This window comes from Vitis riparia, chromosome 16 (genome assembly GCF_004353265.1).
Source record: "Vitis riparia cultivar Riparia Gloire de Montpellier isolate 1030 chromosome 16, EGFV_Vit.rip_1.0, whole genome shotgun sequence".
NCBI classification, from domain to species: Eukaryota; Viridiplantae; Streptophyta; class Magnoliopsida; order Vitales; family Vitaceae; genus Vitis; species Vitis riparia.
Genome location: NC_048446.1, coordinates 2036395 through 2063712, shown reverse-complemented (window position 1 = coordinate 2063712; position 27318 = coordinate 2036395). Strand labels below are relative to the sequence as shown.

The window sequence follows — 27318 nt, the reverse complement described above, 5'->3', positions numbered from 1 at the left end:
ATGCTCTGGGTCGTGGAACGAGGGGCTTGAAAAAGAAGCGTTCTTCTTTCTTGACAAAGCTGGAAGAGGGGGGTTTTACGAGACGCGTTCCATTTCGGTACGATGCAACGTTAAAGGTAAGTTTCCCTTTGTATACCTGCCGCTGCCGCCTGGTGCGCCTAATGCGTGGTGCGCCTGTTGCGTGCTGTGCTCAAAACCTCATCATTTTGTGTTTCCCCCATATTCTTCATTGTCCGACCATGTACCTGTACACTCGTGTTAACCACACTCTACATCCCAAATCACCCATTGGGAAGTGCAACCACGCGCCACAGATGAGGATGAGGCCACTGTGTCTAACACAACTGGCCGTCTCTTGCTTTTCTTGCTTCTGGTTTCACAAATGGCTCTGTGTTTTTTCTGATATAAGTAGGTGTGACCTTGTGACCTGAAACAATAGGGTTTCCCTTCTAGCTCATATACTCACCTATTCTCTGGTTTGTGGAGTGTTTTTTTTTGTTGTTGATCTGATGAGTTCACCACCAAGAGAGTTGCCTGAATTCTGCAACGTGTATCTCCCAGAGTACAGCTCGGACAGACTGGTAATCAGCTCTCTTTGATGCCCTTGTTGTATAGAAGATATTCCACATTTTCTAGGTCTCGGTTCTCTGTTTGCCCTTTTCTTTGTTGGGCTCTTGAAAGGTTAATGCATGGTTTGTAGCTTTGAATGTTTAAAAACATGGTGGCTTTACCCTTGTGAGGTTGACTGATTGTAGGATTTGTAAATTTTCCAATTTGTTTGCTTATTTGACTGGCATTTTGGACTTTGATGATGGCATGTGTTTTTGAGCTTTGATAGGTTTAATTAGGGTAATTTTAATTTCATAAGCCATTTTGTATAGGGAAATGTAGTATTATGTAAAAAAGAAAAAAGAATAAAAAGGCAGATCATGCATTATTCATAGGATGAGATTGTCTAGTGGAGTTATGAATACCATGTTGTTGTGGGGCTTTCAGGAGATGACTGCGTAGTCTTCATAGATATCGGATTGAATAATGGAACAAACAAGAAAGAAAGAAAGAAAGAAAGAAAAGTCAAGAGAAAAGAATGGATAATCAGGGTTGGATATGCCTCTGGTGACGATTTGTCAACACCAAGTAATTTACCAATTCATGTACGTTGGAGTTCGACATTTTGCCTTGAGGATACATGGTCCTTAGTGTCTAGTTCTTTGTCCTGACTATGGAGACTTCTCTCCTAAGAATACCCAACCAATCGGTTTGAGGTTTTGAGCTCCTCAATGAAAGCTACTTTTATGTCAAGGTGATTTGGTTGAGTGTTCAAGTGACATTTGACAATTTTCGGAATGCAAGAGGTGACAAATGTGGTAACCAAAATACCCACTTGAAAAATCAATAAGTGAAATCATTTAGGCTATGTTTGGTTCCCGAAAATGTCAAGGAAAGGAAAAAAAAATACAAAGGAAAATGATTTTCTTTAGTTTGGATGACATGGAAAATATGATGGAAAAAAATACGAAGGAAAATATTAAAGAAAATATTGTAATATTTTCTCTGTTATTTTCCTTAAAAAATAATGAGGAAAATATAAGAGAAAAAGAGAAAAAGAGCAGGGAAAATGGGAGGAAAATTTTGTCGGGCTCTTGTTCGAGGCTTCATCTCTAACTTCTTCATTAGTGGCTATGGCTTCTCACCGTCATCACCATTATCGCAAACAACAACCCAGAGAATCTCATGAACCACATCATCTTCAAGGGGTAAACCTTTGCTCCGAGCACCTTCTTCTCCGATTTAAACTCAAACAATGGGTTTGTAACCAAAGAAGCCAAAGAAGAGAAAATAAATCCTAGGGTGCCTCTGCGGTTGACTAGGGTCTTTAGGGAAAGAAAATGAAAAATTGATTGAATCAAGCGTCCCTTTTCTCTGTATCTAAGGCCAGATGCCGTGGGAACGAGCTACATTTGAGGAAAGAGGAAGCAGAGAGAGCAGAATCCATGTAAGGAAAACCCTCCAAAATGACGTCGCGGTCGTCGTGGGGGTCGACGAGCGTTAATCTGCGCCAACGGTGCAGTCTAATCCTCTCTCTTTCCCTTGTCTTTCTATTTCTATCACTTTCTAGGAGAAGGTGAAAGAGCAGAGAGGCACAAGTAGAGAGAGGGGCTTTCCTTTCTAGCTTCTTCCACCATAGAAATCCACAGCCAAACATCATCATCATAATAATAAAAATAAATAAATGATGATGAATAATAATAGAAATAATAGTAATTTCCATTTAGGAATATGGATATTTTTTGGAATACGAATTTTTTATATGGCCATAGCATTGTAGAGGGAAACCACCAGTTATGATTATCCTGTATTGAAATGACCTTTGCACCCCTGCCCCACCCCTTCACACAGTCCATCGTCCATACTCCCGAGTACATCTTTCTCTCACTTGTACTCTTTCGCACGTCACCCCCTTCCTTCATTTTTGGGATATTGTATATTATTATCTAGCTTTTTAATGAAGGTGAGTGGTGTAGATTTTGCTTACCCATTTTGCCATTGGATTAGTGTAGTTTGTGATAAGGACATAATAGATGTATATTCCTTTAGCAAGGTGTATAGAGGTCTTATAGAAAGTGTATCAATACAATGTTAATTTGCAGTACGAGAGCATAAATGCATTGTTAATTTACTGGAAATTTAGTTGCTTGCTTGTGATTTTTAGGATTATTGAATTTGGTTTATCAAAGCATTGATTTTCATATAAATTCCTGTGAGTAAGGAGCAATGTTTTGAGTTAGGATGTAAGTTAGTTATATGTTTTTGCAAGAGTTTTGTAAAACTGATTTTTAGAAAATAAGAGCACAAAATTTATTTTATTATTCAACAAATTGATAACCATTTAAGACAAATTATTGATTGTGTTTTCCTTTCATTTTTTCTTGACTTTTTTTCGTGGTTAACCAAATAAAAGAAAATGAATTCTTTTTTTTTTTCCCTTGAATTTTCCATGGATAACCAAACAAGTGAAAAAAATTTATATTCCTTTCCTTAGCTTTTTTTTTCCTTCCATTTTTCCTCCCAATTTTCTTTCTTTCGCATTTTCCGGGAACCAAACATAACCTTAATGTACAACAACAGTATACATCTTTGAACCCACAAGAAATGATGAAAATAAAGAGAATAGAAATAAAGGGATCCCATATAATATTGGTAAACATAATCTATTATTAATTGTTATTATGATTGACTATTTTCCGTTGACTTGCCTACTTTATTGATCAGCTCATCCCAACAGCTTTTTTAGGGCACTTTAATGGCGTTGTGCCTGAAAAGGCCATCCTCAGAGGATTTTCTGGGAGAGTTTGGCTCATGGAGGTAGGCTTAATTGGAAAGGATGTGTACTTTCTGAACGGTTGGCAGCGATTTCGGACAGATAATTCCCTAGAGGAGGGGTCTTTTTGGTTTTCCGTTATGATGGCAGTCATATATTTGATTTTAAATTGTTTGGGAGAAATCAATGTGAAAAGATAAAGACTGACAACAATCAACTTCAAGCTCAGATGCAAGAAACAGAGCCCTTTCAACAGTTAGGTTGGTTTTCCATTTCTCTTTCTTTTAAAAAATAAGGTGGATCTCCCTTTTATCTATTTTATCCACAGCTGCTACATTAATGATCCTATTACTACAGTTAGGTTGCATTTTCTGAGCCTGCCAAGGATAAAAGAAAGCTTGGAGTGGCTTGTTGGAACTACCCACATAATGCTAAAGAGTTTTACCATGGGATATTGACGTAAAAGTGGTTTTCGGGTCTCCTATTTATTTCTAGTTTGCACTATTTTAAGGATCCTAACCATAAGTTTGCATGAAATATCAAACTATTAGAACTACAGTTCCTTTGTAGTCATTTCAGGGAATGCTATTCATGAAACTTTGTAATTTCATGACCTTTGTCTGTCATAAACTTTAAAGGGGGTCTCTCCTTATTATTGATTTTTAATTTCTTCAGGTTTTTCTTCATAGTTAAGACTCTATGCTGCCTACGGTCATGTATCAAATATTGATTGAAGTATCCAGGGTCAAGGTTCATTAAAATCTCAACTGGAATTCCAATATCAATTGGGAAAAATCATGGAATAAGAAGCAAAACTTGGAGATTTTTAGGCGAACCCTTGGAAAGTGTCAACAGATACAATGATTTAGCGGTAAAATATTGGAAAGAAAAAAATATATATGATAAGTATGTGGTTTGCATGTTGAAAATATGTGTACTGCTGAGATATAAAGAACACAAGCAAATGTAATATCATTTAAGTTTAATGATTTAATTATGTGAACATTATAAAATCTTTAGACAGGATTGATTTATATGTTAGGAGTGCAATACATGGATTCAGCACCATAACTTCCCCGGTTCAAAATCTTTGAGTCTATATACCTTCTTGAATTGTCTCCTCGACACCACCTTTTAGCTTCACCACAAATTCTAAAGAGGTGGTGTAAGGTTGGTGAACCTTCTAGCTTAAAGATGTAATCATCCAGGCATGTCAAAATTCTTAGGTTTAGTTTCATTAAATGAGAATTGGAACTTCTTGATTCTTACCATGACTTGTAGTGAAAATTGTTGATGGCCAACAACCAATTGCTCTTATACGACAAGTTGACAGAACAAAATATTGCGTGATGTACAACATTGCTTTCTGAGGTACTCTTTTTAAATAAATCTACCACTTCCTCCCACAAATCCCCTATGTTGTTCGAGATTTGGGATGTCTAGCGTTCTTGGACCTCCCTTGTTGTTAAAAGGCCCATAGAAGTGTTGATTTTGGCTTGCCCTATACTCTGAAAGAGAAGTTGTTACTATTGACTGTTGATGTTCATTTTCCCCTTCAGATAAATGCTGGTGATTTAATAACTGGTCTGTGTTGAACATGCGTACTTATCTTTGTTGCAGTGACACCTAGTTCTATCATTCCATGGGTTTGTCCTCAGCCAGGAAAGGAAGTTGACCAAGAAGTGGGAAAAAAATCCCCTTTCGCCTTACCCAGAAGAAAAAGGAAAGCAGCTAAATTGCCTATAACAACCATATATAGGCCACACACTCAACAGTCTACGAAATGGTTTACCCGATTCAATGCTGATGATATAGGCATCATTGACTTGTGTTCCCTGAGCAAAGAATCAGAAACAAGTGATCCAACAAACCAGGATTTTGGAAGTACCAATGATTTTAAGTGTGATCAAGTTTCTAGCCACCAAGTTCCCATTTCTCCTGGAGGTATTCTTCTTGCTTACTGCAACTCCCCTGTTTCCTGTGGTGCACCCTGTACAGAACTCACTCAAGGATCAGAAGACAATATGATTCCTGAAGATTTTGATAACTTTGTCGATTCTCTGGATGATATGCTGGCTCAGCCTCTACCTGAAGCACTATTATCCCCATCTGCAACTGATAATTATCAAGCTTCTGAAGATGAAATTGCTGAGGCTCGAATAAAACTTTCTTCCTTGCTTGCTATGGATTTCCATCTTTTGGTTTCCTCCAAAGACCTTAAAGAACTTGCATTGCTGTCATCCAAGCTTCAAAAGGATCCTAGCCTTGATGCTGATCAACTTTCTAAACTAAAGCTCATTGAAGAAATTCCAGTTACTGGTAAGGTTTTTTTGGAGGCCATGCAAATCAAAGAGGAAGTTAACAAATTCTTTGCAGACCTGACTTCCAGCATGGACAAGGCTACTTCACTAAGGAATGAATACAATGCATCAAAGGAGGATATTGCCATGCTACAGGTTGATATAAATTCCAGCTTATCAACCTTAGAAGAAATTGATGATCAAATTGCTAAACTTCAATCCAGACGAGCTGAGCTGAGTACTGCCCTCAAGATTAAAAATAAGGAAGTAGCTAAGTTGATCTCTACTCAGAGAATGGTAGCTGATTCTCTTCCCAAAGTTGTGCATGAGGTTCAGCTTGCAAACTCTAAAAAGCTAGAATGGGAGCAGAAGAAGAAAAATGCTTTGAAGCGAGAGGCCGAAATCCTTGCGAAATTTGCTCCTCTAAGAGGGTTATCTTTGAAGAATGTTGGAATGAAGGAAAATTCTGGGGAAGAAATAGATCCATACTTGGACCAATTTGTTTTATGATGTAGTTTATTCTCCCCCGGTAGTAGACTCTATTCTTGTAGTAGGTACTATGACATGATTTGAAGCAATTATCATTCATGCACTGCTTGCTAATTAAGAGGCTTGTCTGCTATTGTTGAATTTCATTTTTGGAATGCTTGCCTTTTGTTAGAGACCCTCTAGTCTTTGGTCTTTATGCTTGGGGGTGATGAAAACCTTATCAATCAATTACGAGACTTCCCAATATTTAAAGCATTCCAAAACATAAGTTTTTACTTAAAAAATAACACAAAACGAAGTTTGAAAACAAAAAAGTACAAAAGAATATTTGAATGGTCACTTGTCAATTTGAATAATCACAGCATTCCCCTCTCATTTGTATGCCTTTCGAACTTCTTTGTCATACGTTATATTTAACCCGAATTATGTAATTATCATTCCAACCCTTATTTCTTCCAATTATGTTATTGATTCGAATAGATTCAAACTCGTCGAATTTAAGATGAGTATGCATGTTTGCTATTACAACCTCTTTAACCCGAATTATGTAATTATCATTCCAAGAGGTTGTAATAGCAAACATGCATACTCATCTTAAATTCGACGAGTTTGAATCTATTCGAATCAATAACATAATTGGAAGAAATAAGGGTTGGAATGATAATTACATAATTCGGGTTAAATATAACGTATGACAAAGAAGTTCGAAAGGCATACAAAATGAAAGGGGAATGCTGTGATTATTCAAATTGACAAGTGACCATTCAAATATTCTTTTGTACTTTTTTGTTTTCAAACTTCGTTTTGTGTTATTTTTTAAGTAAAAACTTATGTTTTGGAATGCTTTAAATATTGGGAAGTCTCGTAATTGATTGATAAGGTTTTCATCACCCCAAGCATAAAGACCAAAGACTAGAGGGTCTCTAACAAAAGGCAAGCATTCCAAAAATGAAATTCAACAATAGCAGACAAGCCTCTTAATTAGCAAGCAGTGCATGAATGATAATTGCTTCAAATCATGTCATAGTACCTACTACAAGAATAGAGTCTACTACCGGGGGAGAATAAACTACATCATAAAACAAATTGGTCCAAGTATGGATCTATTTCTTCCCCAGAATTTTCCTTCATTCCAACATTCTTCAAAGATAACCCTCTTAGAGGAGCAAATTTCGCAAGGATTTCGGCCTCTCGCTTCAAAGCATTTTTCTTCTTCTGCTCCCATTCTAGCTTTTTAGAGTTTGCAAGCTGAACCTCATGCACAACTTTGGGAAGAGAATCAGCTACCATTCTCTGAGTAGAGATCAACTTAGCTACTTCCTTATTTTTAATCTTGAGGGCAGTACTCAGCTCAGCTCGTCTGGATTGAAGTTTAGCAATTTGATCATCAATTTCTTCTAAGGTTGATAAGCTGGAATTTATATCAACCTGTAGCATGGCAATATCCTCCTTTGATGCATTGTATTCATTCCTTAGTGAAGTAGCCTTGTCCATGCTGGAAGTCAGGTCTGCAAAGAATTTGTTAACTTCCTCTTTGATTTGCATGGCCTCCAAAAAAACCTTACCAGTAACTGGAATTTCTTCAATGAGCTTTAGTTTAGAAAGTTGATCAGCATCAAGGCTAGGATCCTTTTGAAGCTTGGATGACAGCAATGCAAGTTCTTTAAGGTCTTTGGAGGAAACCAAAAGATGGAAATCCATAGCAAGCAAGGAAGAAAGTTTTATTCGAGCCTTAGCAATTTCATCTTCAGAAGCTTGATAATTATCAGTTGCAGATGGGGATAATAGTGCTTCAGGTAGAGGCTCAGCCAGCATATCATCCAGAGAATCGACAAAGTTATCAAAATCTTCAGGAATCATATTGTCTTCTGATCCTTGAGTGAGTTCTGTACAGCGTGCACCACAGGAAACAGGGGAGTTGCAGTAAGCAAGAAGAATACCTCCAGGAGAAATGGGAACTTGGTGGCTAGAAACTTTATCACACTTAAAATCATTGGTACTTCCAAAATCCTGGTTTGTTGGATCACTTGTTTCTGATTCTTTGCTCAGGGAACACAAGTCAATGATGCTTGTATCATCAGCATTGAATCGGGTAAACCATTTCGTAGACTGTCGAGTGCGTGGCCTATATATGGTTGTTACAGGCAATTTAGCTGCTTTCCTTTTTCTTTTGGGTAAGGCGAAAGGGGATTTTTTTCCCACTTCTTGGTCAACTTCCTTTCCTGGCTGAGGACAAACCCATGGAATGATAGAACTAGATGTCACTGCAACAAAGATAAGTACGCATGTTCAACACAGACCAGTTATTAAATCACCAGCATTTATCTGAAGGGGAAAATGAACATCAACAGTCAATAGTAACAACTTCTCTTTCAGAGTATAGGGCAAGCCAAAATCAACACTTCTATGGGCCTTTTAACAACAAGGGAGGTCCAAGAACGCTAGACATCCCAAATCTCGAACAACATAGGGGATTTGTGGGAGGAAGTGGTAGATTTATTTAAAAAGAGTACCTCAGAAAGCAATGTTGTACATCACGCAATATTTTGTTCTGTCAACTTGTCGTATAAGAGCAATTGGTTGTTGGCCATCAACAATTTTCACTACAAGTCATGGTAAGAATCAAGAAGTTCCAATTCTCATTTAATGAAACTAAACCTAAGAATTTTGACATGCCTGGATGATTACATCTTTAAGCTAGAAGGTTCACCAACCTTACACCACCTCTTTAGAATTTGTGGTGAAGCTAAAAGGTGGTGTCGAGGAGACAATTCAAGAAGGTATCTAGACTCAAAGCTTTTGAACCGGGGAAGTTATGGTGCTGGATCCATGTATTGCACTCCTAACATATAAATCAATCCTGTCTAAAGATTTTATAATGTTCACATAATTAAATCATTAAACTTAAATGATATTACATTTTCTTGTGTTCTTTATATCTCAGCAGTACACATATTTTCAACATGCAAACCACATACTTATCATATATATTTTTTCTTTCCAATATTTTACCGCTAAATCATTGTATCTGTTGACACTTTCCAAGGGTTCGCCTAAAAATCTCCAAGTTTTGCTTCTTATTCCATGATTTTTCCCAATTGATATTGGAATTCCAGTTGAGATTTTAATGAACCTTGACCCTGGATACTTCAATCAATATTTGATACATGACCGTAGGCAGCATAGAGTCTTAACTATGAAGAAAAACCTGATGAAATTAAAAATCAATAATAAGGAGAGACCCCCTTTAAAGTTTATGACAGACAAAGGTCATGAAATTACAAAGTTTCATGAATAGCATTCCCTGAAATGACTACAAAGGAACTGTAGTTCTAATAGTTTGATATTTCATGCAAACTTATGGTTAGGATCCTTAAAATAGTGCAAACTAGAAATAAATAGGAGACCCGAAAACCACTTTTACGTCAATATCCCATGGTAAAACTCTTTAGCATTATGTGGGTAGTTCCAACAAGCCACTCCAAGCTTTCTTTTATCCTTGGCAGGCTCAGAAAATGCAACCTAACTGTAGTAATAGGATCATTAATGTAGCAGCTGTGGATAAAATAGATAAAAGGGAGATCCACCTTATTTTTAAAAGAAAGAGAAATGGAAAACCAACCTAACTGTTGAAAGGGCTCTGTTTCTTGCATCTGAGCTTGAAGTTGATCGTTGTCAGTCTCTATCTTTTCACATTGATTTCTCCCAAACAATTTAAAATCAAATATATGACTGCCATCATAACGGAAAACCAAAAAGACCCCCTCCTCTAGGGAATTATCTGTCCGAAATCGCTGCCAACCGTTCAGAAAGTACACATCCTTTCCAATTAAGCCTACCTCCATGAGCCAAACTCTCCCAGAAAATCCTCTGAGGATGGCCTTTTCAGGCACAACGCCATTAAAGTGCCCTAAAAAAGCTGTTGGGATGAGCTTATCAATAAAGTAGGCAAATCAGCGGAAAATAGTCAATCATAATAACAATTAATAATAGATTATGTTTACCAATATTATATGGGATCCCTTTATTTCTATTCTCTTTATTTTCATCATTTCTTGTGGGTTCAAAGATGTATACTGTTGTTGTACATTAAGGTTATGTTTGGTTCCCGGAAAATGCGAAAGAAAGAAAATTGGGAGGAAAAATGGAAGGAAAAAAAAAGCTAAGGAAAGGAATATAAATTTTTTTCACTTGTTTGGTTATCCATGGAAAATTCAAGGGAAAAAAAAAAAGAATTCATTTTCTTTTATTTGGTTAACCACGAAAAAAAGTCAAGAAAAAATGAAAGGAAAACACAATCAATAATTTGTCTTAAATGGTTATCAATTTGTTGAATAATAAAATAAATTTTGTGCTCTTATTTTCTAAAAATCAGTTTTACAAAACTCTTGCAAAAACATATAACTAACTTACATCCTAACTCAAAACATTGCTCCTTACTCACAGGAATTTATATGAAAATCAATGCTTTGATAAACCAAATTCAATAATCCTAAAAATCACAAGCAAGCAACTAAATTTCCAGTAAATTAACAATGCATTTATGCTCTCGTACTGCAAATTAACATTGTATTGATACACTTTCTATAAGACCTCTATACACCTTGCTAAAGGAATATACATCTATTATGTCCTTATCACAAACTACACTAATCCAATGGCAAAATGGGTAAGCAAAATCTACACCACTCACCTTCATTAAAAAGCTAGATAATAATATACAATATCCCAAAAATGAAGGAAGGGGTGACGTGCGAAAGAGTACAAGTGAGAGAAAGATGTACTCGGGAGTATGGACGATGGACTGTGTGAAGGGGTGGGGCATGAGTGCAAAGGTCATTTCAATACAGGATAATCATAACTAGTGGTTTCCCTCTACAATGCTATGGCCATATAAAAAATTCGTATTCCAAAAAATATCCATATTCCTAAATGGAAATTACTATTATTTCTATTATTATTCATCATCATTTATTTATTTTTATTATTATGATGATGATGTTTGGCCGTGGATTTCTATGGTGGAAGAAGCTAGAAAGGAAAGCCCCTCTCTCTACTTGTGCCTCTCTGCTCTTTCACCTTCTCCTAGAAAGTGATAGAAATAGAAAGACAAGGGAAAGAGAGAGGATTAGATTGCACCGTTGGCGCAGATTAACGCTCGTCGACCCCCACGACGGCCGCGACGTCATTTTGGAGGGTTTTCCTTACATGGATTCTGCTCTCTCTGCTTCCTCTTTCCTCAAATGTAGCTCGTTCCCACGGCATCTGGCCTTAGATACAGAGAAAAGGGACGCTTGATTCAATCAATTTTTCATTTTCTTTCCCTAAAGACCCTAGTCAACCGCAGAGGCACCCTAGGATTTATTTTCTCTTCTTTGGCTTCTTTGGTTACAAACCCATTGTTTGAGTTTAAATCGGAGAAGAAGGTGCTCGGAGCGAAGGTTTACCCCTTGAAGATGATGTGGTTCATGAGATTCTCTGGGTTGTTGTTTGCGATAATGGTGATGACGGTGAGAAGCCATAGCCACTAATGAAGAAGTTAGAGATGAAGCCTCGAACAAGAGCCCGACAAAATTTTCCTCCCATTTTCCCTGCTCTTTTTCTCTTTTTCTCTTATATTTTCCTCATTATTTTTAAGGAAAATAACAGAGAAAATATTACAATATTTTCTTTAATATTTTCCTTCGTATTTTTTTCCATCATATTTTCCATGTCATCCAAACTAAAGAAAATCATTTTCCTTTGTATTTTTTTTTCCTTTCCTTGACATTTTCGGGAACCAAACATAGCCTAAATGATTTCACTTATTGATTTTTCAAGTGGGTATTTTGGTTACCACATTTGTCACCTCTTGCATTCCGAAAATTGTCAAATGTCACTTGAACTCTCAACCAAATCACCTTGACATAAAAGTAGCTTTCATTGAGGAGCTCAAAACCTCAAACCGATTGGTTGGGTATTCTTAGGAGAGAAGTCTCCATAGTCAGGACAAAGAACTAGACACTAAGGACCATGTATCCTCAAGGCAAAATGTCGAACTCCAACGTACATGAATTGGTAAATTACTTGGTGTTGACAAATCGTCACCAGAGGCATATCCAACCCTGATTATCCATTCTTTCTCTTGACTTCTCTTTCTTTCTTTCTTTCTTTCTTGTTTGTTCCATTATTCAATCCGATATCTATGAAGACTACGCAGTCATCTCCTGAAAGCCCCACAACAACATGGTATTCATAACTCCACTAGACAATCTCATTGTTGGCTGCAGTTTCAGCCTGAAACAGAGAAAGGCTATAGAAAGAAACAATGGAAGAGTAACACTTGAGAATAGAGCTGGGAACAGAGGAGTTATGACAGTCCACACAAAAAACAGAGGACCCTTTTTCTTTCACTTTGTATTCTCGGTTCTTCAATTCTTTGTTGTACAGTCACCAGAATTTAAACCAGATGCAAGGAGATTTAACCTGAGTAAATCTCTCCACGTGGAAGCATGACAACCACTCAAAACATAAAACAAAAAAGTTATTTTTACATATATAACCTAACACAACATCACATTATGTTACATTCTCCCCCCTAATGTGATGTTTCTCTACTCCCAAAAGCTTTCGGAAGTGAACAAGCTTCTCCAAAGGCAATGCTTTAGTGAAGATATCAGCAACCTGTTCCTCTGATTTACAGTACATCAATTGAACCTCACCATCTGAAATAGCTTCTTTAATAAAATGATACTTCACTGCAATATGCCTAGTCCTACTATGAAAAACATAGTTTTTTGCAATGGCTATAGCAGATTTGTTGTCACAAAGTAGATATGTTGCTTCATTTTGCTTCTCCTTGATGTCTTCTAAAATTCTTCTCAACCATATGGCTTGAGAAGTTGCCAGTGAAGCTGAAATATACTCTGCTTCAGTAGATGATTGAGCCACTGAGCCTTGCTTTTTTGAGACCCAAGATATAGCACCTGAACCAAGGGAGAATGCATAGCCTGATGTGCTTTTCATGTCATCAATACAGCCACCCCAATCACTATCACAATGGCCAATTAGCTTCACTTCAATGTTCCTGAAATATTTTATTCCAAGTTCAACCGTGCCTTGCAAATATCTCATGACTCTTTTTGCTGCTCCAAGATGTAAATGACTAGGATAATGCATGAATCTTGACAGCAAGCTTGCTGCAAACATGATGTCAGGTCTAGTTGCAGTGAGATACAACAGATTTCCAACAAGACTTCTAAAGTGAGTTTCATCAACCATCTTCCCTCCATCTTCTTTCCTCAACTTTTCATTCACAACTAAAGGAGTAGATACAGGATTACAACCAGCCATGCCAAACTTTTTGAGGATATGTTCAACATACCTCTTTTGACAAATAAACACACCATCTTCTTCTTGATAGACTTCAATTCCCAAAAAATAATGCAACAATCCCATATCACTCATTTCATATTTTTTCATCATTTCATTTCTAAATTTTTCAACCATCTTCTCATCATTTCCAGTAAAAATCAAATCATCAACATAAAGAGCAACAATAAGGATTTGGGAATTATCTTTGCTCTTCACATAGAGGGTAGGCTCACTTTTGCTTCTAATGAAACCATTTTCAATGAAGTAGTTGTCAATTTGAGTGTACCAGGCACGGGGAGCTTGTTTCAAACCATATAAGGCTTTCTTTAACTTGTAAACTTTGTTTTCTTCTCCATCAACAACAAAGCCTTGAGGTTGTTCAACATAGATCTCTTCTTCCAGCTTTCCATTCAAAAATGCAGATTTTATGTCAAGTTGGTACAACAACCAACCTTTTTGAGCAGCCACTGCAATAATAGTTCTAATAGTATCAAGGCGAGCAACTGGAGCAAAGGTCTCATGGAAATCAACACCCGGCTATTGTGAATAGCCTTTTGCAACCAATCTAGCTTTAAGCCTTTGAACTCTACCATCAGAATGGTATTTCACCCTAAAAATCCATTTCACCCCAATGATTTCTTTGTCTTTTGGCTTTTCAACCAGCTGCCATGTTTCATTTTTCTCAATGACATCAATTTCTTTTTCCATTGCTTTCCTCCAATCTTCATCTTTTATTGCCTCTTCGAAACTTTGAGGTTCAACAATGCACAAATTGCATCTCTCATAAACATCAGTCAAACTTCTCATTTTTCTTGGAGTTGAGGATGGTGATGACGAGCTTGAAGTTGGAGACTCGATTGAGGGAGATAATGGAACTGATCTTGGGGATTCTTGAGGTGATGAAGTTGAAGTGCTGCCATTTCCAGTTTCAATTGGTGCTTTTGTTTGAAGTTCATCAACAAGAATTGTTTTCTTCAAAATTTTACCTTCTTCCCAATTCCAAGTAGCTTTTTCATCAAAAATAACATCTCTACTTATGATCAGCTTGTTGGTTTTCAAATTATACAGCCTATAACCCTTTGACTGTGAACTATAACCCATGAAGATGCACTTTTCACTTGTTTCATCCAGCTTGCTCCTTCTTTCCTTTGGAACTTGTGAATAACATAAACACCCAAACACTTTGAAGTGTCTAACAGATGGTTTTCTTCCACTCCATGCTTCAATCGGAGTTTTGTTCAATAATGCTTTTGTTGGGCATCTATTCAAAAGATACACAGCAGTGTTAACTGCTTCAGCCCAAAAAATTTTAGGCAAACCCTTCTCATATAACATAGCTCTGGCCATTTCCATAACCGTTTGATTCTTCCTTTCAACTACCCCATTTTGTTGAGGAGTATATGCAATAGTAAGCTGTCTCTCAACCCCTTCATCTTCACAAAAATTACCAAATTGGCTTGAAGTATATTCCATTCCTCTGTCACTTCTCAAGGTCTTTATGTAGCAACCACTTTGCTTTTCAACAAAACTCTTGAATTTTTTAAAGATAGAGAACACTTCTGATTTTTGCTTCATGAAGAACACCCAAGTCATTCTTGTAAAATCATCAATAAACAATACAAAGTACTTGTTGTTGCCTTGAGAAGGTGTAGACATGGGTCCACATATATCAGTGTGAACTAACTCCAACACCTTCTTTGCTCTCCAAGCGACTCCCTTTGGAAATGATTGTCTATGATGCTTCCCAAGAGCACAACCGTCACATACTTCATTCTTTTCTTCAATGGTGTTTGGCAATCCTTGTACCATCTTCCTTTGACAAAGCATCTTCAAGCTATTGAAGTTCAAATGCCCAAATCTTCTATGCCACAACCAAGCTTCTTCAACATCTTCCATTCTCAAAGCCACATTTTCAGCATATTTGAAGACAATTGGAAAGCTTCTATTTTTCTCCATCTTTATCTTCTTCACTAAATTTCTTCTCCGCTCCTTATCATAAATGGTGCACTCATTATCTTCAAAGTGAAGTTTATACCCATGCTCTACTAGCTGTCCCACACTCAACAAATTTTGCTCCAAGGCTGGTACAAGAAGAACATCTCTAATGTACTTGGTTCCCACTTTAGTTTGGATGCCAATTGTGCCTTTCCCTTTAACATTCACTAAATCACCATTACCCATTTTGACTTGTGAGTTGATGGTTGTATCCATGTCAAGGAAAATATTTTTGTTACTAGTCATGTGGTTTGTACAGCCACTGTCAAGGAACCACACATTATTCTTTTGCTCCGCAGCACTTTGACAAGCATAAAACATGTTTTCATCAGCCTCTTTCTCCTCAGCACAGCTTGCTTGTTGATTGTTCTTAAATCTGCAATCTTTTTGGACATGCCCAAATTTTTTACAATTGAAGCATTGAGGCTTCCCTTTGAACCAACAATCTTTTTCAACATGACTGCTTCTTTTACAAATATTACACTTTGAGAATGATGAGCCTTCCTCGTTAGTGAACTTTCTTCCATAGCTGAATCTTCCTCTACCTCTTCCATCTCTTCCTCTTGCTCTTCCTCGTCCAGTTCTGCCACCTCTAGATGAATCACTTCTATTTTCATTGCTTATAGGTTTCCTTTCAACATTTCTGGAGTTAAGGCTTATTTTTGATTGGAATGCACTTTCTACTGATTTTTCAGAATGCCTCAACAATCTCTGTTCATAAGTTTTTAAAGACCCAAACAGCTCTTGTACACTGAGTAGTGAGAGATCTTTTGTTTCTTCAATCACAGCCACAATTGGGTCAAATTTGTTAGGTAGACTGATCAACAGTTTCTCAACAATTCTTTTATCACTAATTTCTTCACCATATGACTTCATCTGATTTACTAACTCCATAAATTTGGAAGAAAACTCATTTAGAGTTTCATTCTCCTTCATTTTCATATTTTCCAGCTCTCTTCTTAAAGCTTGAAGCTTTACTGACCGGGTTCTTTTGTCTCCTTGGAACTCCTGTTGAAGGATGTCCCATGCTTCTTTAGCTTTTGAGGCTCTCATAATTCTTGGAAAGATGTTATTACCAACACCTTGTTGAATAAATAAGAGAGCTTTTGCATCCATTTTTTTCAATTCTTTCAACTGATCTTTTTCAACCGGAGTTAGTGTAATCACTTTGTCAGGTTCATCAAAACCATTTTCAACCAAATCCCAAACATCTTGAGACATAAATAAAGTTTTCATTTTTACGCACCAAAAGTCATAATTTTCTCCTTCAAATAATGGAATAGAAGAAGGTTGAGAACTCATACTTGTAACACTTGTGCTGGCCATTGATCTACCCTTCAAGTCCTTGGTCCGTCTGCTTCAAGATTGAGGGTTTCTAGCTACAGAATCTGATTGCACAGCAACATCACCAATTCAGCTGCATTGTAGGTTCGGATTTTGGTCTTCAGATTAAAAGAAACCCTAGTATCCTCTCTTTCCAAAACAGAGGAAATTTCTTAAAATTCCATACACAAGAGGCATGTTTTAAGAGATAAAAGGGCTTGAAAAGAAGAAGTGGATTAGATCAGATTGGAAACAGCAAGGTGGATCGAAGATTAGATTGAGAGGTGGATTCGTGAAATGGGTTGCTCTGATACCAATTATGTTGGCTGCAGTTTCAGCCTGAAACAGAGAAAGGCTATAGAAAGAAAAAATGGAAGAATAACACTTGAGAATAGAGCTGGGAACAGAGGAGTTATGACAGTCCACACAAAAAACAGAGGACCCTTTTTCTTTCACTTTGTATTCTCGGTTCTTCAATTCTTTGTTGTACAGTCACCAGAATTTAAACCAGATGCAAAGAGATTTAACCTGAGTAAATCTCTCCACGTGGAAGCATGACAACCACTCAAAACATAAAACAAAAAAGTTATTTTTACATATATAACCTAACACAACATCACATTATGTTACACTCATCCTATGAATAATGCATGATCTGCCTTTTTATTCTTTTTTCTTTTTTACATAATACTACATTTCCCTATACAAAATGGCTTATGAAATTAAAATTACCCTAATTAAACCTATCAAAGCTCAAAAACACATGCCATCATCAAAGTCCAAAATGCCAGTCAAATAAGCAAACAAATTGGAAAATTTACAAATCCTACAATCAGTCAACCTCACAAGGGTAAAGCCACCATGTTTTTAAACATTCAAAGCTACAAACCATGCATTAACCTTTCAAGAGCCCAACAAAGAAAAGGGCAAACAGAGAACCGAGACCTAGAAAATGTGGAATATCTTCTATACAACAAGGGCATCAAAGAGAGCTGATTACCAGTCTGTCCGAGCTGTACTCTGGGAGATACACGTTGCAGAATTCAGGCAACTCTCTTGGTGGTGAACTCATCAGATCAACAACAAAAAAAAACACTCCACAAACCAGAGAATAGGTGAGTATATGAGCTAGAAGGGAAACCCTATTGTTTCAGGTCACAAGGTCACACCTACTTATATCAGAAAAAACACAGAGCCATTTGTGAAACCAGAAGCAAGAAAAGCAAGAGACGGCCAGTTGTGTTAGACACAGTGGCCTCATCCTCATCTATGGCGCGTGGTTGCACTTCCCAATGGGTGATTTGGGATGTAGAGTGTGGTTAACACGAGTGTACAGGTACGTGGTCGGACAATGAAGAATATGGGGGAAACACAAAATGATGAGGTTTTGAGCACAGCACGCAATAGGCGCACCAGGCGGCAGCGGCAGGTATACAAAGGGAAACTTACCTTTAACGTTGCATCGTACCGAAATGGAACGCGTCTCGAAAAACCCCCCTCTTCCAGCTTTGTCAAGAAAGAAGAACGCTTCTTTTTCAAGCCCCTCGTTCCACGACCCAGAGCATCCGAGGACAGCCTGTTTCATGGCTTCTGTCAGTTGACATTGACCATGACATTATTATTGGTGATCCTCTCAACCACCAAAATTCAAAATCCTCTATAAATAATTCAGGCGCAGTAGGGGCAGGTGCAGCAGGCGGCAGGCGGCAGCGGCGAGATGGAAGAAGCGTTTTCAAATTCTTGTATTAATCCTCGTTACCCGTAATGTTTAATTAGAGACGGAGGGCTTCAGAGTAATTTGTTAGAGACCCTCTAGTCTTTGGTCTTTATGCTTGGGGGTGATGAAAACCTTATCAATCAATTAGGAGACTTCCCAATATTTAAAGCATTCCAAAACATAAGTTTTTACTTAAAAAATAACACAAAACGAAGTTTGAAAACAAAAAAGTACAAAAGAATATTTGAATGGTCACTTGTCAATTTGAATAATCATAGCATTCCCCTCTCATTTTGTATGCCTTTCGAACTTCTTTGTCATACGTTATATTTAACCCGAATTATGTAATTATCATTCCAAGAGGTTGTAATAGCAAACATGCATACTCATCTTAAATTCGACGAGTTTGAATCTATTCGAATCAATAACATAATTAGAAGAAATAAGGGTTGAAGTTTAGACTGTTCACACTAGTTCTACATGTAGAAAAGATCATCTGAGAGGAGATAACCCATTTATGGTTTTAGTCCGAGCATACTAGTAAAAAAAGGATCAAGAATGTCACATATTTCAGGAGCTGATGAACAAGTAAGAATTGCCTCAACAAAAATAGAATCTTAAATTGTTAAAAAAGCTAAGACCCAAGAAAGTAAATGACATTTGATTGGTAAAATATAGAATAAAGTTATCAATTAAACAAATGCACCAACATTCTTGATTTCGTTTTTATCTCCAAAATAATAATGATTTCTCCTATATATATATATATTAAAGAACGCAATCAATCGGAAAATCTTGTAAGGAAAATGAATTTTGAACTTCATTGCAGTGATTAATGTAACATGTTATGGGATATACTTTAACGTGTGTAAAATTTAAATGTATACTAAATTGGGTATCAAGCAAGCCCCGATTTGTGACATTTTGTAACACATTTGAATATCAATTTCATAAAAAAATTGAATTCCTCAAGTTTTTCTTAGAAATTTAAGATTGTTTCAAGTTTTACCTTTAAGGGGTATCAAATCCTAAAAATTTTTAATGCAAAAAGCTGTTTATAGACTTGTTTGATTTTCATTTAAAGATTAGTATTCTACATTAATGATCAGATATTGGACTTACACAATGCCTTCTTTTTGTTAAACCATTTATTGAAAATATTGTACACCATCCGATGAATTACAATCATTGCAAATTGAGCATTCTCAATATTATAGTATTTTTTTTTTACTAAAAACAGAAATCATAAGATACAATTCCATTAATTTTTTTTTTTAAGATTTCAATTAAATACATTAGTTTTTATGGGTTTAAAATTTTATCAAATATATATATATTTTTTTTAATTTTCGCTCATCTCTCCTCTCACTTAAAATAAGATGTATAATGAAATTTTAAACTTACAGGAAACAGATGTATTTAATAAAACTTTGAAAGAGGTGAATGAAATTAACGATTTCTAAGGATTGAATCAAATATATATTAATCTTAAATTTATAGTATAAATATTCATTTCATATTTACTATTTACCTAGCTTCACCCTCCTAAATTTTAATAGAATTTCCACATTAATCAAAAATGATTTTGAAAATATACTTCTAAAATCGCAGATGATCTCACGCGCCAAAATGGTAAAATACGCTTCCAGATATCACGACCACCTGAACTATGCTGCGGCAGGGTAGAATCGACATTTCATGTTTCCGTATAGTTTCGGCAGTTTTAAACGCGGTATCACGTCCAATGCCGTTAGGTTCCTAGGGTTTTCTCTCATGGATTGCTTCCTCTGCCAGGTCATTCTGTGGGGACTCGCATTTTCCCACTCCATACTAGAATATGATTTTCTATTTATTTATCTTTCAAAGATTGAGTGATTTTTATTGCTGTTTCTAGGTTTCATAATTCAAAATGTCGTAGTGTTCTTCTTGTTGTTATTATTATTTTATCTTTCTATGAATTGAATTGGCTTTTTCGTTTCTCAGGTGATATGATATTCTTCTGAATTGGAGTAGATGCGCTGGAACCTCTGATTAACCTCCTCCAACAACGGGTTTTATTGAGCCGAGTTGGTCTCAGGTGAAGCTTAAGTTTCTGTGGATTTAAGTAAGCATGCAGATTGGATGAAAATGAGAATCAAGTTATCTCAGATTGATTGCGGGGATCCAATAATGGTTGTTTTATTTGTTTAGTGAATCCCAGAAACTATATATGCTCACAATCTGACAGCACGTGTTAATATAAGAATATTTTTATATTACTGCAATTTATTAATTTTACAATTTCTAAAGAAAAAAAATTCAATCACAACATTTTCCTAAAATTATTTTCAAATATGAAATGAAATTTATTTTATTTTTTCATTTCTGTATAAAAGTTTTGACTTTATAGAGCTGGGTATCTAATGCCATTTTAAATTTTCATCTTTTTTAAGAAAAAAGAAATCTGTTTTCTTCTTTGAGCGTGTCTTTTCCTTTTGTGGTCAAGGAGGGCTGGGAAAATGATGAAATTAGAAAGTTGAAATCTGAACATGCTGTATGGACTTGTCTATGTCCATAGAAATATATAGTCACGCCTGTATATGATTTTGGTGGACCTATTTTTGTGGGCTTCTTTGACGGATCTACACATTAAAATGTCATATTTTGTTAAGTTGAATTCGTCATTAATTTGTTGTTCAATATTTATTATCTTGGAATTAGTTATATATTTCTTCGTTTACGTTTAATATTTATCTGTGTGGGGTTCTTAGTTGGAGCTAGCCAACCATATTAGATGGTGAGGCGTCCACATTTGAGGTAGAAGTAGAGTGGAGTAAGAAGTGAGAGAGAGTTGGGGAAACTGCAGTGATCCCATATGAGAAACTCACATGTTCGGAAACCACTTATTCAGGGAGAATCCTTGGAATTTGGGAGAGCAAGTTAAGTCCTTTTTTTTTTTCTATTGTAAAAAAAAAAAAAAGAAATAGAGTATTTTATAAAACTTTCTGATGGTGACACATCTCCCAGCCACTGGTGAAGCCAACATCCCTCTCATGCTCTTTGAAGCAGAGTACGATGCTTCTTAACCATCCTCTAATGGTGACAATGTGTTTTTCTATGTCATATGCAACAGTACAGTTCATACATTTGGGTTAGGAAATTATATTTAGATCTGAACGACTTATGATAATTATGTTGACACCTTCTCTAGTCCTTAAGGTTTTGGTCAACTAACATGATCAATCCTCTAACTAACTTGGCCGATGATGCCATTTTCTGAGTTAGCTTTTCTTATTAACACTATTAACCAAAGATTTCTCCAATGTGCTAAGATTGCCCTTTGACTTTTACCCTTCCCTTACAAAAAGGATTAAAGGAAAATAGAGTTGTTCAGCCACACTTCCAGAAAAGCCACAGCTGCAAGCAGCATCCAGAAAGTCTTATGGCTGGTTGAAGCTCATACATTGTACACAACCATGGATGATCTATTAAATAAAAATAAAACAAATGAAAGCAATGTATATGTTTGTTAAATAAAGGAGGATTTTATTTTATTTTATTTTTTAAAAAAAAAGAAGAAAGAAAACCTTTACTCAATGATTTTAAGAGCAAAAATTTCCATATTCTTGCTTCCCTACTTTGCAAATTAAAAGAATAGTTTGTTGTATACTTCTTGTGTGCTTTGGGTTATTCTATTGATTTTTCTTATTTATAATTTTCTCTTGCTTTACTCATAAAAAAAGGTTAGAAGAATAGAACTTAAGGGCCTGTTTGGTTGCTGTTTCTAAAAACTGTTCTGAAAAACAGTTTTTGAGAACCGTTTTTTGTGTTTTTTTTTAAAAAATTGTGTTTGGGAACTGAATTTTGAAAAACAGTTTTTGTTCTCAAAAACAAAAAAAACATGTTTGGTTGAGTTAATAAAAAAAAAATTTAGAACAAATAAAACAAAAAACATGTTTGAAAGATGTTTTTTTTTTCTTTTCTAATTAATAAAACATTTTCTTCAAGTAATTTTATATTATAAATTTATAAATAATTTTTAGATATATAGTTCATTTAAATTAAAAAAATTATTTATTTTATTAATTTAAAAATAAAAATATATTTGATATTTTTTTAAAATAAATCAAACATAATAAAATCATTTTTATTAATATTTTTTTTATTTAATCTTTAACTTTATTAAAAATTATAGCATATTCTATTAAGTTGAGATAAAATTGTTCTCGTGATTTGTTAATTTTTTTTTATCTCTACTAAATCTAAAATGCAAAATGCCACCCACTTCTCTCACTCGAGCATCAAAAAGCCCTTTTTTGAAGTTGCCCTACAGCCGGGAAAATCCCTAAAAAAGCCCTTCTCTCACTCTGCCACTCTCAATCCTTGCAGGTACTAATCTAATCATGTTACTATTATTTTTTTTCAACCTCCGTTTGATTCCCAAGAAAATCCATGCCCCATTCAATTTTCGGGAAAATTCATCCTCGTTTGATTTCCGAGAAAATCCATGCAAAACCCCCAAGGAAAACCAAAAAAATTGCTTTTCTTTTGCTCCCTGTGTTTTCTGGATCCGTTTTAGGGGTCTCTTTGCTATTGTGCCATTGGATTTAAATTTCACGAACCCTGAATCAAAACTGAGAAACGGGAAAAATCAAGAAGAGGCGACGTGACTGTGCTGGAGAAGAGATGAGAACGGGAAGAAAAAAAAAACACGGAGAACAGATGGTTTTTTTGTTGTTTAATTTTGTTCTGTAAACAGTAAAAAAACAGGGAAAACAACATTTTGTTGTTTTCTAAACAGTGCCATTTTGAGAACACGGGGAACAACAAAAACAAAAACGACTCTCTCAACCAAACGAGTTTTTGGTGTTTTTTGTTTTCAAGAACAGAAAACAGTTCTTGAAAACACTAAACAAACAGGCCCTAAGTCAATTGTTTTTTTAATAGACTAATAATAAAGACTATTAAGCAGCGACTAACAAAAAGGGGTGTACCCTATTTACATGGGTGGTTTACAAAAGGCTTCAAGAAGAAAAACAAAAAACTTCTAGATAAGACAACCACCATAAAGACCTAATTATCCATAATTAAGGTTATTTGAGAAATCCAACCATGTGTAATTCTTTAGACCACTGCAAAAGAAATTTAATGAAGATCTTCTTCAACCTTTGATCTGTGTCAGCTTTTCCTCATAGAAAATCCTTTTGTTATGCTCTCTCTACATGTATCAAAACAAACATGAAACCACTTTAATCAATTATGGTGAATTTGAGACTTATTTTGTCTAAGATTAAAGGGCTTTTGTTCCAAGATCCAATGGATCACATAGGGATAAGAATGGTTATGCAAAAATAACCATAGAGGTTTGAATTTTGGTAAATTTTCCTTTTATGCTAGACATATATACTATGCTTTTTCCAATCAGCCTGCTGGGGAGTTTTTATAAACTTGTAGCAAAAGTCCTAGCTAATTGATTGAAAAGGATGGTTGGTAAGGTGGTATAAAATAGTAAGAATGCTTTTATGGGGGGTTAGATAAATGTTGGATGCTGCTTTGATTGCAAATGAAGTGATTGATTTAAGGAAAATTCTACAATACCTCCTTCGGTACCATGCCTCCATTTTTTTTTAGCCATTGGATGAAAATGATTAAATCTCAGCCATCCAAATGAAAAGGAAAAAAAAAAAAAATTTCAAACCGGGTACCTCCTCCTCTCCTCATTTTCCCGTTCCCCCCCCCCCCCCCCCCCCCCCCTTAATTTGCTCTCTTCCCCTCCATAGCTGGCTGTGTGGCTCTTCCCCACCCTTATCCTGTGCTCTCATCTTCACTCATCCTCCATAGCCGACTTTATTCTATTCTCTCACCCATTTCCCGTTTTCCCCTTCCCCTAATTTGCTCTCATCTTTGTTTTCTCTCCATTTTCCCGTTTTTCTCTCCACTGATTCTCCACAGCTGGGTGAAGATCACGGTCGGCTTCAACCGGGCCAACCTCTTCGAGGCCGACATCGCAGACCTTATCAAAGACGTCTCCACAGCTAGGTGGAGACCACTTTCGCTGTCAACCGGGATCAAAGACGTCTTCACAGGTGGGTGGAGACCACCATCGCCGTGAACCGGGCCAACCTCCTCTAAGCCGACGTCTTTGACCTCATCAAAGAAGTCTCCCTCAAGGACCGCGAGCTCAGGCCACCATTGCCGTGAACTGGGCCAACCTCCTCCAAGCCGACGTCTTTGACCTCATCAAAGAAGTCTCCCTCAAGGACCGCGAGCTCAGGATTGTGGGCAAGGTCGGTGCCAAGATCCGAGTCTTAGACTTCATTTCTCCCGATGTCCAGGTCAGCTATTTTTTCTGCTAGATTCTTCTTCTCGAAGATTTTATGTAAATTTTCTGAATTTTTGCTTTCTCTTCCCCCTACCCCTGCATTTTGTCACACGGAGAATTTCGGTTCTTTCACACGGAGAATTTTAGTGGAATCTTCATAACCCTTGTATTTTCTTCATATTTTATATTTTGTTTAAGAGGTGTAAGGGGGTGTTTTCAGGTTCTAAATTTAATGGTTTAAAAACCTGAATTGAAGACGTAACTGGAAGAAGAAGAAGAGGACGTGTAGCACTAAGGAAAAGAAAGCTGAGAAGGACACAATTGTTTGTTACTCAAAAGACGCTTGTATCCTAATTATTTGGCGAGTTCTATATAAAGGGAAAAAAAATGTGAGTAGTAATTATGTGTTTTACAATATTGTATCCATTATATTTCATGTTTTTTGTTAGATTTATGGATTGATTACATTATAGAAAAAGAGTGTGGTTAGATCCATTATTGAACATTGAAAAAAATGTATATGTTAATTTTGTCATCATTTTAAATGTAAAGAGATTTAGGGAGGATGTTGTAGTTGTAATGGTATTTGTATTTTAATTGGCATTTGATTGATTGTAGTAAGATATAAATATAAAATTTATTGAAATGTGAAAAAAAACTTATGTTGAGATAATGTGGTGGTGAAAGTATGTTTGATTTATTATATCCGAAATCATATTATAAAAATTGACTTAAATGATTTGATTTGATTTAATTTTTAGGAGCGAACGCGATGGTCTTGAAGTTGTTAGAAATCCAAAGAGGCCTATTGGCGCTTGGATACATTACTAGTAAGGGAAAATAGAAATATGTAAAATAATATGTTTTTTAATGTAATTTTTGTGGTTGTTATAGTTAAATTTGTTTGAAATTGTTTTGTAGTAACGATCAATTAGCCATGATGAAAGAGAAGGATAAAGGAGTGAAGATAAATGATGATGTAAGGAGTAATATTGCTATGTCTAATATAATTACATTTTAAAATTAGAATTTAAATTATGTGACCAATTAATGTAGTTGAGGAAAAAATTGGGCAAGTGGAATGCACTTTCAAAAGTAGAAAAAGAAAATTTCATGGCAAAGTCCAAAGAAAGTTCAAAACAATATTCACTTCAAAAGGGTGTGGTTCCAAAGGTAATTTTTTTTTTGTAATGAATATTTAATTTCTTTACTTATGTATTTGTTGGAAATTATATTAATGTAAACATGTTTGATGTTTGTGTATCTTTTCAGTTATATCTTCAGACTCGATGCTCCCCCGAGCGAGTGATTAGAGTGATTGAAAAATTAGAACCAAAGCAAAAGGCAGCCATAGAAGAAATAGGATTTGGTAGCCTCTTGCAACTTCGATGTAGGAAAATTGATCATGGGTTATGTCTTTGGTTGATAAATAGTTTTAATCCGAACACTTATATGTTAAAGTTGTATAATACTTGTATCAAATTATCCCCCATTGATGTTGAATTTATTATGGGATTGAGGGCAAGAGGGTTCAAGATTGGCATAAACAAAGATGTTAGCCATAAGAATGATTTATGTAAAAAATATTGTGATAAAAAAGGGCGATTGCCATTAGTGATGTTAGAAAATCAAATTAGGGAGGATAAAGAGGGTGGAAATGATTTTAAAGTTCGTTTTGTATTATTTGTGTTGGGTGCATTATTGTGCCGAACAATGAAGCTTTTTGTGAATCGTTCTGTCTTACATCTTGTGGAAGACATCAATTCAATAAAGAAGATGAATTGGGCAGAATTTGTGTTGTCGTATCTTGTGCATGGGATTGAAGAGTTTAAGAAGAAACAACAAAGTGGGGTTTGCGGTTGCTTATTGTTTTTAATGGTAATGTCCTTGTAATTAATTTACATCATAGTGAAATACGATTTTGTTTTAATATAATTTATGAACTAACTATATATCTATGTCAAATATACTCGTAGTTATTCTACCACGAGCATATATCGTTTGAAGAGAAATTTCTACCGCTATATACTCGACTTTCTCCTCGGATTACTGCTTGGGGAGATGATGAAGTATTGGACAGGAAACTAAGATTGAAAAAACTTGGTGGATATGCAAATGAGAATGTAAGTTATAGTTTTGAAAGTCGTTTACTATTGATTTAAGTTTTTAGTGATTTAAAATCTGATATGTATTATATTTTGATGAATATATTGTAGCTCAAAATATGGGTGATAGAAAATGAGATAAGGGATTGCGTTGATGGAAATGCAACGACAATGGCGAGTGAGAATGAGGACGATGAGAAATTTGTAATCAATCTAAACAAAGATGTTATTAAACGAGTAAGTGTTTTACAATATTCATCGTGACTATCTATATTAGCATTGAACCTTTGTATTATGATGTTATTAATCACGTTCGTATATATCACTAGGTTGATGGTGGGAACTTAATGGAGATGGATAAAACCTTTCAACAATTAAAGACACATCTAATTGATATGGCTTATGGTGCAAGT

The 27318-nt window shown here is 35.7% G+C and overlaps 3 protein-coding genes across 3 annotated transcripts; 1 reads left to right on the top strand and 2 right to left on the bottom strand.

The window, feature by feature from the left end:
- The first annotated feature begins 4036 nt into the window (after positions 1-4036).
- On the top strand, positions 4037-6132 carry LOC117933926. The gene is made up of 3 exons (XM_034855512.1): positions 4037-4072; positions 4882-4891; positions 4943-6132. The coding sequence occupies exons 1-3, from the start codon at positions 4037-4039 to the stop codon at positions 6130-6132; spliced, it is 1236 nt and encodes a 411-aa protein (XP_034711403.1).
- Positions 6133-7185: 1053 nt separating this feature from the next.
- Positions 7186-9280, bottom strand: LOC117933925. Its single transcript, XM_034855511.1, has 3 exons — positions 9245-9280; positions 8427-8436; positions 7186-8375 (listed from the first exon to the last, which is right to left on the bottom strand). Exons 1-3 carry the CDS (start codon positions 9278-9280, stop codon positions 7186-7188), a joined length of 1236 nt encoding a protein of 411 aa, XP_034711402.1.
- Positions 9281-9524: 244 nt separating this feature from the next.
- Positions 9525-18003, bottom strand: LOC117934125 (B3 domain-containing protein At3g06220-like). The gene is made up of 3 exons (XM_034855756.1): positions 17783-18003; positions 9734-10043; positions 9525-9637 (listed from the first exon to the last, which is right to left on the bottom strand). Exons 1-3 carry the CDS (start codon positions 17852-17854, stop codon positions 9537-9539), a joined length of 483 nt encoding a protein of 160 aa, XP_034711647.1. The 5' UTR covers positions 17855-18003; the 3' UTR covers positions 9525-9536.
- Positions 18004-27318: the final 9315 nt, after the last annotated feature.